Raw genomic sequence first — 16,552 nt, forward strand, 5'->3', positions numbered from 1 at the left:
AATTATTCGGACCTGTTGAAGGTATTACAAAAATACAGCAGTGATGTCTTAATAACCAGGCTGTAATCATTGTTAAACCATTATGCAAAGTAATACATCTGTCTGCATTTTATTTGCCATTAACCTCCAATTAGATTCCAGTTCTATTTTTATCACCCTTTCATTGACAAGCTCTGAGATCAAGCCATGAGACTGATCCATTATGAACTTGTAATCCTGCAGTTTGTGCTTTGCTCTTTGCTATATATATATGTGTGTATATATATATAGAAAGAAAAATATATATATATATATATTATATTATATATATATATATATATATATATATATATATATATATATATATATATATATAATGCAGAGAGAGCAAAGCACAAACTGCAGGATTACAAGTTCATAATGAATCAAATTCTAAACTTTTTCTTTTTGTTGGTTATGGGGTTCATGTATGATTTCTACCTTTTAAGGCATTTTAATGAAATTATATGATGTACAATAATCTTATCTATTGAGTTATAGTGAGGAAAAATACAATGGCTGTACAGTTTCTGCTAGTAGTCATACTTAATCTTCCCCCTAATAGTTATGTCTTCCTCCTGCTCCCACTCACACACATGCAATGAGAGTTACTGCTCTTGACAGAGTTATTGTTGACCGTGAACAGAACGAGCGATTGACGGGTCAGAGGAAACGCTGCACGACTGCACTCTTGATATAATGTTGACAGTTATTTGTATTTAACGCAGCTGTGCCTTGTGTTGCACAACTGACAACACATCTCCCGTTTTACACCCACCAGATGCTATGAGCAGGGACCTGAACGTGCCAATGGGTTCCCCGGCCCCAGGGATCTCGGAGCGAGGCCTGGATGGCGGGGGAATGGACTACAGGGACTGGGTGCGACGCAGTTACCTGGAGCTGGTCAGCTCCAACCACCACTCGGTGCAGGCCCTGTCCTGGAGGAAGCTCTACCTGAGCCGGGCCAAGCTGAAGGCATCCAGCAGGACCTCTGCACTGCTCTCTGGCTTCGCTATGGTCAGTCACACTCATCTTTTTCTTTTTACACTTTATCCAATGACATGTTTTAATTGTCTTTGCTGCCTTCCTGGCAGCACAGGGTTTAAATTATTTTCAATAACATGAAAAAAGAAATACCCCACCACAATGATGTTTGGAAATACATCCGTGGGCAGGAACTGGTTTGAAACTTCCTGCCTGTTCTTTCAAGATTTCAGTGTCATTTTCATCACATTGACGAGTGCAGGGACGTAAATTGGAATTTACTCGGAATTGTTGCTTGCATCGTCATCGAGAACCTGTTATTACTTATTGACTGTAGGGAAGTGAAGAATAGTTTGTTTGTAACGTTGGTACAACCAGCATCCTGCAGCAGAAGGGAAGTGCAGACAATGGACTGCACTTAGACTGCTGTGGACGATATGCTGGACTCAGTCTGCGAAGCCCTGAAGCCCTGCCCCCGCTGCTGCACAGAAATGTAACGCATGCATGTCCACATTAAGATATTTATACCGCTGTTTATTAGATCATGATATTAAATATGCTTGACTTACAGCATTTTTTTCTTGCAATTACGGTTCCATACTTTTCATAATTTTTTTAGGCTTTTCAAGCAAAATTTAGAATATTCTCTGCTTACAGCTTCTCAAAATGTGAGCATTCGCAGCTTCTGTCTGTGTTTTATGTTCTGTGTCAGTTTTAGTGTGGTAGATTGTTAAAAAAAAACTACGATACCCATGAGCCTCGGCCCCTGTTGCTATGGAAATAGAGATAGGATAGCTGTTGCGCATTCAGAACACTTCATCTCACATTGACCCAGAATATGAAATTTAACTTTTTTTAAAGTACTGAATGTTTTATTAGGTTTCTACAAAGTGTAATCTTCACTTTCAACTTTTCCTTTCGTAACACAAGTAACAGAATATTGAGTTCTGCGATTGGGTGTTTCTCACATTCTATTACCTATTTTGACTTTTTATAATCGGATATTTTAAAGCACAGTCGTTCAGTTTTTGTACCGATGTTTCAGCCAGTAGAGTTTAATGTTTACTTGCGAAACATGGACGCCCAATACCTTGAGCTAGATCACCGGTGGCCTGTGTAGTGTGTCATCCATATGTCAAGATCACAACAGGGTGGAGATGACCTCAGGACAGAAGAGTTAGAAAATGAGTGTGTTTCCTAACATGCAGTGTTTTGGTGCGAACCATCCCCCGCAGGAACATAACCAGGTTTCTACATGTCTTGGTGTTTGTCCTTTTTAAACATAGGTGGCCATGGTGGAGGTGCAGCTGGAGATGCAGTACAGTTACTCTCCTGCGCTGCTCATTGCCTTTAGCGTGTGCACCACCGTGCTGGTGGCGGTGCACCTCTTCGCCCTGCTGATCAGCACCTGCATCCTTCCCAACGTGGAGGCCGTCAGCAACATCCACAACCTCAACTCCGTCAGCGAGTCGCCCCACGAGCGCATGCACTACTTCATCGAGCTGGCCTGGGGCTTCTCCACGGCCCTGGGCATACTGCTGTTCTTGGTGGAGGTGGTGCTCCTCTGCTGGATCAAATTCTTGCCCGTGGACTCTGGCGGGTCCCAAAAGGTGAAGCCCCCGGGGCCCACAACCGCACCGCAGTACAGCGGCTGGAAGGCGGCTCTGGCCTCCACCATCATCATGGTGCCAGTGGGGGTGATTTTTGTCGTGTTCACCATTCACTTCTACCGTTCTCTGGTGCGCCACAAGACAGAGCGTCACCACGAGGAGATCGAGGAACTGCACAAGATCAAGGTGCAGCTAGACGGCCACGAAAGAGGCCTCCAGATGGTTTGACAACAGGACTGCAGCTTTAAGGACTTCCCTTTGTGCCCCATGTTCATCTCTTTTGTGACATTTGTTTTTGGGGATCTGTAATGCCTTACTCGACCTCGGCTTTAAAGCCCCTCACTTGGCGGAGACGGCCAATACATGTCAGACTGCTAATTTATGCTCGGGGTAAAAGTTGCGTTGTCGGATTTGTTTGTAGGACCGTGTCTGTGTTTTAGATCTGTTACATCGGTTGGTCATGGATAATGTAAAAGGTTTACAGAAAAAGGGCTATAATGTTCTGAGTGCCATTGTATTGCCATGTCTGTGTTTTTCATTGGAGGGTTTGCTGACAATAGCCAGTTACGTTTTGGATCTGGTTCCAAATTGGCAAAAATACCTGGATTCCCTCCGAGCCTAACAAATGTCTTATTGAATCTTTTAGCTCCCGAGCAAAGAGCTGCCGTCACTTTCGCCAGAAAGTGGCAAACGCCATAAGTTACTTGCCGAAACATGTGATTTGTTTCATTCTTGTGCTCTCTGCAAGCTGGCTTCTGTGCTCAACCAAAGAGTTTATCAGCGCCAGGATCAAACAGATGTGATACTTTGAATTTACGTTACTTCTAAATCAATTTCCTTATAAATGTTCAGCGTTAAGAACCCCAACTGTGGTTAGGTCGCACTGTTGACGCTCAACCTGCTCCTCAGGCTCACGTTTCACATAAAACTGTGCTCGTAGTTTTAACTGTAAACAGCTGAGTCGTGCATCATGATGCTTGGCTTATGTCGGGCCGAGGCCATCTGTAAAGTCTTAAAATGCATTCTTTATAAAATTGTTCGGAGGTTTACTGCGTTTTCTTTAGGTCCAAAATCACAAATGCCTCAAAACCTTTTGTCCTTTTCCTCCTTACGAAGACCACGCCGCCTGTGTAAAAGTGTTGAGCGTCTATTCGGCGCTCAAAAGTGCTAAAATATGAATGTGTCACTATCCAAATGTACTTCTGTCTTACAGAATTATTGCCTCTTATTTTTTTACTGCTTTTTCGCTAAAGGTCATACAAGCTGATCCTTTCTTTTTTTGCTGGGAATGTAGTTGTGAGAGTCAAAGTTTAAACCAAGTTTAAAAGTTGAGTTGAGGAAGATGAAGACGAGAACAGTCACGAGTACATGTTGCCATCAGCATCATCTCGTCCCATCCTGTTTAAATGGTAATTATTGGAGGAATTTCGGTTCGTGCCGGTTAACTGGAAGAATCAACGATTGTTACTGCGTTAAAAAAACAAACTATTATCACATTCCAAATAAGATGACTGACCAAAGTGCTGCTCAGTTAGTTTCTGAGAAGAGACGGAAGTGCACTTGTAGTTGCACAGTGAGTCCCGGGGTTCTTATCAGAGGATATCCTGCGGTCTCGTGTTTGTGGTTTAATGCTTCTTAAAGGAATACTGCAGGGTGGAGGTGGGACGATAAGATTCATGGCCTGCAACAAACGTTCAAAATAAAAATATTCAAGTTTTCATTGTCTCGTGTGTGTCTGTGTGTCTATAACCAATGACAGCCATTCAAAAGCAGGATACATATGTTTGCATTAAGTGTTGGTAAATAGCTGCATGACTCTTGTGACAACAGTAACTTCACCTTCATGACAAGAGTTTAGCAAGTAAGAGACCATAGATGTGATACTTACATATTTTATACCCACTATGAAAATCAAACAGATTGATCACAAATAAGTTGAAGAAAAAAAAAGTAAGATCACACTTAAAGTTCCAACCAAGTAGCATTTTATGTCTATACAGAGTCAGAGAATACAACCGGGAAAAAAAGTTTCAAATTCAGTCGAGGAGACAAAACACTCCATGGCAGCAGGTTTAGTCAGTAACATGACTCCAATAATTGGCTTTGTATTGGAGATGATTATCTTCTTGTTGTGGTTGACTAACTTCTATTTGCAAAAATTACAAAATCAGAAACCAGGAGAATTGAAATTACCTGATATGCTGTACACCCTCTCCCCCTTGTAGAACTAAAAGGATCACTGCACCCACCCAACCCCATGAATAATATTGTGGAGTTTGCCTGAACTTCTCTTTTCAGTCCAGCAGAGGGCAGACAATATTTTCATGCTACAGTCTGGCAGCCAAATTCTAAATTTACAAACTACCTCCAACATTTTATCAAACAACAATTTGAAATAGAAGAAAATCTCCGAATGATGATGACATACTAATGTGTCTGAAAATGGACGCAAACCGTCAACCGGTGTTTACCTGCGTCTGGCAGCTATGTGGCATTAACTGCCCCCTTTGCTTTACATGCAGAAACTACATATATATATATATATACACATCGTCAAAACCTTCAAAGCCACAATTAACACATTCATTCATACATAGCCCTAGCAAGAATACAGGTACAGATAATATAGGCCATTCTACGTCACTCTGGAGCAGCCAATTAGACGGGGTTATTTTAGTTTCAGAACATGTCAAATTAAATACGAGCCTCTTACAATTTAAATTAGATTATGTTTTCAATATATCTTACAACAGAAATAACTGGTTCACTCGTGTTTTCACAATGTCTCACAAGCTAAAAATCTCAACTCAAGTAACATTTCTATGTAAACTCATTTTGCATTTTGTTGCAAGTGCAAATCCAAGTGAACAAGTTACTGAATTTGTAAAATATAAAACATTATTAGATTTTCAAAAGGCAAAAAAAGTGTCTTATTTTCCTCATTAGGTGTACTATCCACTGCCTGTGACTCTGAAGCTTTTGAAGCTTTAAAAGTTGGTTAACAAAGTTCATAAATATCCCATCATCACAATGTCCTTTCTGATAAAAATGATAGAATACGTTACAATTATGAAAAATACTCCAAATAGAAAACTTAAGTGAAAATTCTGGCTGATCTGTTGCTTGACAACTGGTGACCAGTGTGGAATGTTCAACAAAATACGAAGAGTGCTTGAGGTGGATTTCTATTGTGGCAAATTTCATGACTTGGCTTCAGTTATTTTCTGAACTGCATCATTTGCAACTCAAACTGTAATATCAGAAAGGCCAGGGCTTGCTCAACAATTATTTTTGAGATCACAATTTAAATATTTTTGTAATTTAGTTTGAGAGCGACAATTTTATCTGCGATCATGAATGATTTACTTTCCAAGATAAATTAGGTTTTTGAGGAATGACTAAAACCGATTTGGATAGATGATGATGATGATGTTTCAGGTAACATAAAAATAAAAATAAATAGCTATATGGTGTCTCAAGCTAATGTCATAGTCAAGTTGTGATCAGGAGTAAATGGACCTTCATAATGACTAGAAACCTTCGCTTATCTGAATTTCCATATTTAACAGTGCAAATTGACCCATCTTGAAATGTATTCTTGTACAAAAATATTTTAAAAAAGACAGCAAACTCAAACAACTGACACACTTTCGAAAAAAAAAAAAAAAAAAAAACACAAAAAAAACACAAAAAAACCCCATCTACAATCAAATAAAACTGAAAAAGAGAGGACAATATTAGACAATACTTCTCTGGTATATTGTTACTTTGTTAAAAAAGAAAGAAAAAAGCTGCAAGTGTTGAGCTTGGAAAATGAAACAATAGACGGCGTGCGTCTGAGTGAACCGACAAAGGCAACAAAAAGAAAACAAGAAAGGTCGGCATGCAGGTGAAGGACTAGCGTCACACAGTAAGTAAGGCAAATGAAGACCTCGGTTGGCTTCCCTGCCTGAAAGCTCCACAAAATGACTGCTGAACAAAAGATGTTAATCGTGGCATGCGAGACGGAAATCTGCTAATGAGCTTTTGCTGTTTGGGCTTTTTCTTTATTTTTCATTTCTGAGCTGAACTCAGACTGTTTCGTAGAGTATCGCGAATGTTTGTCAAGAGTTGAGGGTTACAACACATGCTGAGGCCACGTAGGTTGTACTAGCGTACTGCTGTTTTCTCTTATAGACCTTAGATGTTGATGCAAACAACTGCTAACGTACTGGAAGGATCCAGTTATTCAAACTATATCGATCATCACGGAACGTGCCTCTGTGTACTTTGAGGAGATTTTGACAGGGTTGCTGGAGTGTCTCGGAGTAACTTCAAAAGTGAGCTTCTTTAAAACTGAAGCTCTTTTTCCTTCCTTCCTTCCTTCCTTCCTTCCTTCCTTCCTTCCTTCCTTCCTTCCCTTCCTTCCCTTCCTTTCCTTCCTTTCCTTCCTTTCCTTCCTTCCTCCCACAATAACATCGATGTCCACTACCACGCACAGTTTGTCCCGATAACCTTCAACATTCACATGCCACAGGGAACAAAACACAATGGAAAAACAACTGATATTATCAATTTGAGAGCTAACATAGCTTATAATCAGTCTAAGGCCAAAAAAAAAAAAAAAAAAAGTCGTGGGTTGGTGAATTTAGGAGGTTTCTGCCAAAATACTGTGTGTAGGCTATCACTTTGTGGAGCAAAGTTCTGTAGTTCGTGCCAGCTTCCCGGTGGGGGAACCTCTGTGCTTCTGCGTGGCCCGATTCCTTGTTTGGGATCTACAAGGAGGACTAACGGGGGAGCTTTACACTCTGAAGCTCTCTCCTTTGCCGTCGATGTGGCGCAGGCGCAGGTAGACGTCAGTGCCGATGCCCTGCATGGACTGCACAGACAGAGAGCCGCCCAGGTATTCGGCATAGGCCCTGGACGTGGGCAAGCCGAAACCGAACCTGCACAGCACAAAAGACACAGACAGCGGGGTTAAAAGTGACGGTAGTCACAGTGGTTGAACATGATTTGTTGTCTGGAAAACATGAACCCAAGTGCAAATGAAGTGGACGACGAGATCTGTGCAGAACGGTGAAATACCAGTGGCTCTGAAACACAGGAAGTCACTGCAAAGCCCCCTGAAGGCATAATAAGGTGGCATAAATGTCATCATTTAATGAAACCAAAACGTAATTCTCATCCCTTTTCCCCTTTGACCACGTCGACACCAATGTGAGTAAACGTTTAGAAATAGTGAGACAATCTTCACACTTTCATTTAGTCGATGTCCCCACAGTGCTGCATGTCAAGGGAGAATAGTGCAAAATAAAAAATAAAACACTATAAAAACATCCAGTTGAAATCATCCAATCCCAGCAACCGTTCACCAGCAATAAACTTAACAAATTTAACAAGACTCAACAAGAAAATTAGAGTACTAGCCAATCAGGGGCAGAGTAGGGCGGGCCTTCAGGGAATGCCAAAGGATGAAAAAAAGAAAATCCAACTCCCGTGAATAACAGCCGTTTTATCCAGACCCTTAAATGTGGCCTAAAATTTACAGATTTTACCAAAGGAAAAGCAAACACAAAGTGTGCTCGTGAGGCATTATTCCACCACAAGCCTCCAGAGCAGCTTTTTAGCTGCTGCTCGGCTTAGTTTCTACGTGAATTGTTGTGTCTCTCCACTCATTTATCCAATTTATTTTCCATGAGTTTGTCAACAGTCTGTAAATGCCTTTCACCAGATGGTGATGGTATTGCACCATGTCAACTGCCATAAAGGGGGCTATAGATTAATATATTCTTTTCTTTTTCTTCTGTGTTCGAGACTCAATTGTGTAAATGCCAGAACTTCTGGTACTGCTGTTGTTGGTGTCAACAGTCTAAATCTACCAAAACCACTTAAGTTTGATGGTCACACATAAGAGCATTTCATCAGCAACAAGGACAGTCTGTACTTTCAAATTCTCACCCATGCATGGGGTTGGACTGGTTCCCGCTGTTGGTAATGTTGTTGAAGAGGTTGCTCATTCGGGGGTCCTGTGCGCTCTCCTCAGCCGTGCTGAAGTGGTAGTCCATCACCTTATCTATAATATTGTGAGGTATGCCGCCACCGCGGTCTGAAATCCTGAAGAAAAGGAAAAAAAGGAAAGTTACTTTTGGAAGCTTTAATATAATTTAACATAACATTTGACATAATAGTTGGTTCCTGTGAAATTGTGGAGCCCAAATTGCTTCTGTTTCTGACCAGGATGGATGAAGCTGGATTTAATACTTGAGGGAAGGCATCATTGGCAGCCGCATCACAGGATTGGATTTACATTTTTTTAATTTATTTTTTTAAACCAATCGCTATTTAACAGATATCTCGGCACTCACCTGATGACAAAATCAATGTCGTTATTGGCAATGGTGACGACCACATCGGGTACATTGTATGGGGTGTCCAGGTGGCTTTCCATGGTTGCCCTGAAGAGACAATAGATTAATAAGATAATATAAAATAATCCTTTATAAATCATAATAACCTGCAATGTCATGAATGTCTTGGGGAATAAATGCAAATTGTGTTCTTATCGAGGGTTGTTTTGTGGACAAACCGTTTGATATTAAGACAAAATCCAGACCGAATTGCTATGCTGACTTTAACCACTATGTGGCATGACTGAACAGTGCAACTTAATGATTTTTTTCTGCAGTGATTACACAATGCAGAGACCATGTTTTTCAACTAACCTACTTTGCCTGCTTTTTTACAAACAAACATTATATTCTGTAAATCACAATAACATATTAATTATTACTAATGCACTACAAGTTAGATTCAGCTCTGTGACACCGTCGGCACAATTTGCTGAGTAGATGTATTTGTAGATAACCGAGAAGACAAAACATGTGTTACTGTCTTACTGCTCGGGTCGTTTACTTTCACTTATATTTTAGCAAATACAGACCTCAACAAACCTGCGGTTGAATTAAGGCGCTTCTACTTGAGCTATATATGGCTGTGTGGGCGCTAACACACAGAGTTTCACCAAACAAGAGCTCACTTTAAAGTATTCATTTTGCAGAGCACTTCTACAAAGTCCCTCCCCCCTCTCCTCTCTACCTCCTTCTGCTTCATGGATCGTGGTTATCTGGACCATGGACCATGCCTACTACTCATTATATGATTCATTTCCGTCATAATCATTGGATGTGCTGTAACTCCGTTACATTATTCATTCTGGCCACATGACATCTATTGCTTCTGTCCATCCTGGGAGAGGGATCCTCCTCTGTCGCTCTCCCTCAGGGTTCTTCCCTTTTTTCCCTGTGAAAGGGTTTTTACTATCTTTATTTGGGGGAGTTTTTCCTGATCCGATGTGAGGTCAAGGGACAGGGATGTTATGTCTACAGGAAAATTTGTATTTGTGATGTTGGGCTAAATAAAATAAACTGAATTGAATTAAATGGACTGTCCTGACAGCATGCGTTGGATTTTATTTTATTGGGTGGCTGTGGACAAGCATCACCACACTCGAGTGCCTCAGATAGGGCTTCCACCAAAATGTATTTTAGTTTGCGATCACTCATATCGTGGCTCATGTCCATGATATTAATCATAAAGTCCTACATGGGCCTAGCTTCATTTTTTTCATCTCATACAAATATCATTTATGAGAAGGGACTCTTATACCCGAAAATGTGTAATGATTTTATGTGAAGATGTTGATGAGAATGCTATTTTGGTACAGTTTGACATTTCATCTTCATCTTTATGATAACATAAATTAAGTATTATTGAAAGAAAAGGTGATTTATGTTTTTTATTTAAGGGGTTCAACCATTTATGACGGCCTATTTGAGCCATTGTAGGTCAAATTCCTTTCCGGGAGAATTATTTCGCAAAAGAAAATCTGGTAAAAACTGGTAAATAGTGTTTATTTTTGTCTGAAAAACCACATGGTGCCACTTTGCAAGGTTGGATCAATCTCATCGCACTACAGACGCCATCTTTAAACACTGTAACGTGAGTCGCCTCGTGCAAAACCGTGGTAACGCCAGCCGCCAACTGAATTTCGTGGAGCCTAAAGTAGCGTCTTTAAGGTGCGGTTGGCCTCAGAGGAAATAAGACAATCAATCGTGAGCCCTGTATTATGGATTGCACTGAGAACCGACTGTCTCGTTTAATCTAAATTTACAATGGCTGTCTCCATGTACAGTGAGTGAGTGAGTGAGTGAATGAGTAAGTGTCAGGTTACCTCATGGCGTTTTTGAGGAGCTCGGGCAGGATGTAATCCAGAGGCAGAGGGATGAAGGGGAAGCGAGCGGCGACGTGTCCGTTGATCCTCACTCTGGGCGAGTTGCCATACTGGTGCTCACACAGACGCCTGGTGGACGAGAAGAACCGTTAACGTTTACCATGGTCACCGTCCGAGTTTAGCGTGTTAGCATGCAAACGTTTGCTAAAACACAAAGTAAAACTGAGGCTGATGGGAATTACGTTTTCCAGTATATGGTCATATTCCACAATTTATGATGATTATGCAAGATAAATTATTTAAAAAAGGGGTAAACAAAGTTACAATTCATCCTCAGGAGGACTTGGATGTGTGAAACTAATCTTACAAAATACAATATTTGAGATATTTTATACAAATGTATTTAAATTGTAGTCACACTTTACTTGTGCTGATTTCATTGTGATTGCTAACTGAACACTTCCCACAAACAATAACAAAAGATAAATTAGAATTTCCAAGCTGATTATTAGCCCACAAAACTGTATGAACATTCTTTGTGAACTTTTTTCTGAACTTGGTAAAAAAATTCAACCAAAAAAAAGGTCATTATATAAGATTACAGAAGGTAAACAAAGATGATTGCTGGGGAGTTTATCGGCTGAACTCTGACTTCCCTTAGTCAACAGAGTGCTCATACAGAAGCGGAAAGTCATCTAAAAGGTGATAAATAAACAAAGCCGTGTGACTAAACGCTTACCTGGCAAAGTCCACCCACTTCTCCACTATCTTTTTGGGGGAGAGACGTCTGCCAATCATTCCAACGAAGTCTGGCTGAAATGAGTTAATAAATAATTCAGTTTACTCAAAACAAAGAAAGAAACTGTATTCATATAAATATAACTTTAAAAAAGAAGATATATCTTTTATATAAACTAGTGTGGGATGTTTCTTTCTCCTGCTGTACGTATATGGAGATCACGCTATTTAATTAATGAAATAAGTGACACATGCCTGAAAAATGACTGAAAGCATTCCTCATCAAGAACAGTTTCCCTTTTGTTTGAGAAATGTTTGATAATAAAAAAACTACAATGACCAGCTGTTTTAAGAAATTACTGAGAAAAAGAAAAAAAAGATGTTCACTGGGAAATGTGATGCTGTAGAATAGTTACAACAACATAACCCACTCCAGGGAAACAACACAGACAAAAGGTTTGAAAAACAAAAAAAAATTGGAATCCCAAAAACACTCAGACGTACGTTCTCTTCGTGAAGGGCGAGGTGATGCGTGGCCAACATCCGGATTCCCAGACGAGAGCACAGTGTTGTATCCAGGAAGCTGCGTATGAGGGCCTCGTCCTGCAATGGCAGTCAAACATTGCTTTTGAAACCCATCAAATAAAGATTTCCTGTAAAGCAGAAATCTGGAACATAAACTACACTCATTGATTTTAAACCCAGATCAGTCGGTTTCATGAGCAAAAGATTAAGAGATTCAGCTGAAGGACCTTCAAATGTCCAGATGATATGTCATCAATAGAAACATACTACACAGGCTATTATTACAAAATCATTAGGAGGGAAATAAATTCCAACATTGGCTTCATCCTGCAGTTGGTGTTCTGTGAATTTTTGAGGTGCACTTCATACCTGGATGTGTCTGCGACACTCCCTGAAGCCCTGGGCCAGCATGGTGACGACGTCTTTGTGGTCGTCCAGCAGCTGCTGCACCAGCTTACAGAAACGAGAATCCGCCTCCTGATCCTGGATCTAAAAACAGTAAAAGGCACATTTCAATTCAGCCCAATAAAACTCTATTTTAGGGACAGGTTTTGTATATGTATATATATATATATATATATATATATATATATATATATATATATATATATATATATATATATATATATATATATATATATATATATATATATATATTTGATATATTTTAATGAGGCGTCTTTTTTCTCTCCATGTTAGCCTGTCTTGATAAATTCAGCATAGTATACCGCGTCTATGCTGCAAAGCTAAAACAAGAAGAGAAATATTTGTATTTTTACTCAAACCGTCCATAAAACTCTTTATACACTTCCTGCACAGATGTTACACAACAAAAGGAATAATCCTTCTATTGTCTGGCGTATCATGATTGACAGTAGTTTAATGATCGGGTAGAGGCAACTAGAATCTTTTAGTGAAAGATAACAGTATCTCAGTTGTTACAGTGATGAAATTAGTGCTGTTGAAATGTACATTATGTACATGAATAAAACATTGTAGCTGACCATGTCAGCTAACACAGTACAGGTTACTCCACCCCCTGTCAATGTGTTTTAGTTAGCCTTCATTTGCTATAGCACCCGGAACCAGAAAGGCATGAGTAGCAGAGCTACAAGATATCAGACTGCACTCTCAGTTCTTACAAATGACCTCTGATAATCTCAGTAGTCTCAATAGTCCAACCCACATGACAGATCAGAAGTATTGATCAGCAATTCCTGCTGGTGTGGTGGAGCAGACTGTAAAGAGTAAGTGTCTTCTTAGAGGGGTTGACTTATCTCTTCTGGGATTTGTCTCAACGTAGGAACAACAGTGAGCCTGTATATTCAATCATGCAAAGCAGAAAACATGTTCAGCAGGTCTGCCACTGCCTGCCGGCCTTCATGTACTAACATATGACCACATGGACATGCTTGTCAAATTCACTGTCAACCAAAAAATAACTGAGGACAGACCCACATTCCACACTGATCCCTGAAACTAATTTTACACAAGCAGTCATCTGTTTGTTTGTTTGTAGGCTGTCTTCGACCAAATACATTCTTAGTTGACTAAAACTTTTTTCTTTTATTTATCGATGAATCTGAAAAACTGAATCATCCACAAAGCACCTCACAAAAGCACCACTTTGAATCTTGTGTGTACTAGAGATGTGTTCATGAATCGCTTGGAAATAAGTAATTCAGCAAGACCAGAAACAATAGATCAACCTCCCCTTTAAGCACACATAATTTTTGTATGTATAACCTTCATAAAAATAAAGTAGTTTTATTTTTCTCTTATGACTTTAGTTTAAATGACAACATTGTATAGCCCTCAGATAAAAAGAAGAAGATAAAGCCACTTGTCAAACATGTGGGTTTGCATCTTTTCTCTGATAAATCAAATATTTTTAGGGCATTTGGATGAGATAAAATCAGCAATTTGAAGGTGTCACTTTTATTCATTCGATTTAATGAAAAACAAACTGTAACTAGAAGTGAGGTTGGCTACATTCGGATTGACTAAGTGCTGAACAAATAGACCAATCCTTGAAGTGCTACACGCAGGCAGACAAAAAGTCTGACTTGACAACAAATGTTCACACTTCTCGTTTACCAAAGTGTGTGTGTGTGTGTGTGTGTGTGTGTGTGTGTGTGTGTGTGTGTGTGTGTGTGTGTGTGTGTGTGTGTGTGTGTGTGTGTGTGTGTGTGTGTGTGTGTGTGTGTGCGTGCGTTTCCTGCGTCTGTGTGCGAGACACTCACCTGGGGATAGTCAATGAGCATGTGGTAGGCTCTGATATACAGTTCATGCTGCAAGAAAAGTACAGGAGAGGCAGAGGCTGTAGTTATACTGTGATCATCCATCCATCAATAAAGCATCACCTCCTTACTGGGCCCTACACGCCACTACTGACAAGTCCACATGTGGCTAACATTGCATAACATTTCAGGATGCTTGTACGACCAACTCTGTCCCAGAAAAAAAAGAAGAAGAAAGAACGATGTTCCTGCAAGTTCTTCAAATTCAAGTTTAAATAGTGGGACTATATCAAACTTTAATTCATAATCTGGACGTGTACCTTTGAAACTCAAACTCTACCTCAAGTATTGTTTTCTTTAGACAGAGAGAGCGAGTGAAGATTACAGCTGGTGGCGTACAAAAGGAGCTGCACATTATGTAATCTGCACAGAGGAGCTCCAGAGAGGAATCTGGGTGAAAGTTCATCATCAACAAGGAGACTGTGAATCCGACCGCAGCAGGGGAAAAACACTGTACTGTAAACCAGAAACTCTTACTGGGGGTAATAATACAATACATGGAACCAACATCTGAAATAATTTCCCTATTTGTGAATCTGCATGCAGATAGTTTTATGTGTTTTGTTCACTGATGTTGTGACATCTGTGTGTAAGGCCACCACCTCTACACATGGGGGCTCGCAAGGAATTTTGTTTGTCCAAGATGGCATTGGAAAACTTTAACACACGTTTTCATTGAGGTGACCTTGAAGAACAGCGTCATGAGCAAAAAACACATTTTTTAAAAAGGGTATCACTGGTTCACACAACAGAACCAGAACATTTGTGATTTTGAATACAACAAATCATGAAATAGCACGTTTTCTGGTAATTCAATGAATAAATAATCTATATGCAATAACCACATGTTTTTTATATACTCTTGTCTGAAACAAATACTAGACTAATGAAAAGTAGTATTTTCAATTTAATTAAGAACTTTAGTGCAAGACAATCAGATTTTGTGAGAAATTTGATTTTGTATTTGCTTGCCATTATCAATTTAGACGATGTAACTGTGTGTCACGATATTGTGATGTCAGACTTTTATCACAATACGATTCTATTGAAAGAGGATAAAGGATCATTTTTAATTATCGCCTAGCATTACACTACTCACTCTGTTCCCTGCTCTTACCTTATCGGCAATAAGTCATATCAAGTTAACCCACAAACTGAATACTGAAGGTTACACATGTTAGACTATACTATACAAGCAGAGTAGAGATTACTGGCACAACTTCACCCACGCATGGCGAGAGGACAAGGTCTGAAGAGGTCAAAACGTTCCGTATCATTCACAGAAGTCTGTACGATATAAAATATGTATAATCTATGCTATATGCTAAGTGCTTTCAGACAAAGAGCTGCTACCACCATGTCTGTAGCCCAGCAACATTAATGTTCTGTATGTTTTTATGGCCGGCAACATCAGTTAAATCTGTCGACAATCTGCATTTCTAAGAATAAGCAACTCTAACCTTACTGTTTAGCTTCAGAGAAAATTGTATCTCAGCATAAAGAGAATTTTCACTGCTCGTGTATCGGGGTGCAGTGTCTTGCCCAAGGACACGTCGACATGTGGACACTGTGTGAAGGTTTGGCCATGATACTCCTATGCAGTGGCCCATTTGTCACTTTCTTATCTGCTGCATGGCCGACGCTTCTACACACTTCACGTATAGCTCCGACTCTGCAGCCAGGAGCGGAGCTGATCGTGTCGTGTGAATTGCAGTTCTTACCACTTGCAGAATGGTGGGGTTGCAGCCGATGATGAAGGGCAAACTGCGGAAGCCCTTGATGCGATGAGCGATCCGCACAGGCAGCTCCTTGTGTAGGTAGTTGGCACTGCTCTGAGATCACACATCAGATGACAATGACAAGCAAGTCAGTGGGGAGATCAAAGAAATCGTCAATGAAAAAGGTAAACTTGGCAGTTCTCTCAATGTGCCTGAAATATTTACCAGAATGTGGTGCCCATCAGGAGACTTCCCCGAATACAGCAGGGTTGCTAGGGTCAGTCGCACTGAGGCCTGGGGAGACATTAACACGTACGATCACACACACACACACACACACACACACACACACACACACCCGCCATGAACATTAATAACAAAAGAAACACCAGTCAAACATTTCCTAACCAACACACATTTAGAAATAGCAATAATAGGGTATTGTTGTGT

General features: G+C 40.1%; 2 protein-coding genes across 2 annotated transcripts in view; one reads left to right on the forward strand and one right to left on the reverse strand.

Annotated features, from left to right (window-relative positions):
- Nucleotides 1–804: 804 nt before the first annotated feature.
- On the forward strand, nucleotides 805–4,299 carry orai2 (ORAI calcium release-activated calcium modulator 2; the record flags this gene model as incomplete). Its single annotated transcript, XM_079233470.1, has 2 exons — nucleotides 805–1,035; nucleotides 2,289–4,299. The coding sequence occupies 2 exons, from the start codon at nucleotides 805–807 to the stop codon at nucleotides 2,838–2,840; spliced, it is 783 nt and encodes a 260-aa protein (XP_079089596.1). The 3' UTR covers nucleotides 2,841–4,299.
- A 3,093-nt stretch (nucleotides 4,300–7,392) lies between these two features.
- bckdk (branched chain ketoacid dehydrogenase kinase) overlaps nucleotides 7,393–16,552 on the reverse strand; it is a gene marked incomplete at both ends in the record, with an annotated part of 11,453 nt that continues 2,293 nt past the window's right edge. Inside the window, 10 exon segments of the mRNA XM_079235094.1 lie at nucleotides 7,393–7,537; nucleotides 8,550–8,705; nucleotides 8,957–9,046; nucleotides 10,822–10,950; nucleotides 11,561–11,634; nucleotides 12,064–12,162; nucleotides 12,454–12,573; nucleotides 14,328–14,375; nucleotides 16,106–16,216; nucleotides 16,328–16,396. Of these exon segments, the coding sequence (XP_079091220.1) occupies nucleotides 7,393–7,537; nucleotides 8,550–8,705; nucleotides 8,957–9,046; nucleotides 10,822–10,950; nucleotides 11,561–11,634; nucleotides 12,064–12,162; nucleotides 12,454–12,573; nucleotides 14,328–14,375; nucleotides 16,106–16,216; nucleotides 16,328–16,396 (1,041 nt within the window).

This window comes from Taurulus bubalis (assembly GCF_910589615.1).
Source record: "Taurulus bubalis genome assembly, chromosome: 2".
In the NCBI taxonomy this organism is placed as follows: Eukaryota; Metazoa; Chordata; class Actinopteri; order Perciformes; family Cottidae; genus Taurulus; species Taurulus bubalis.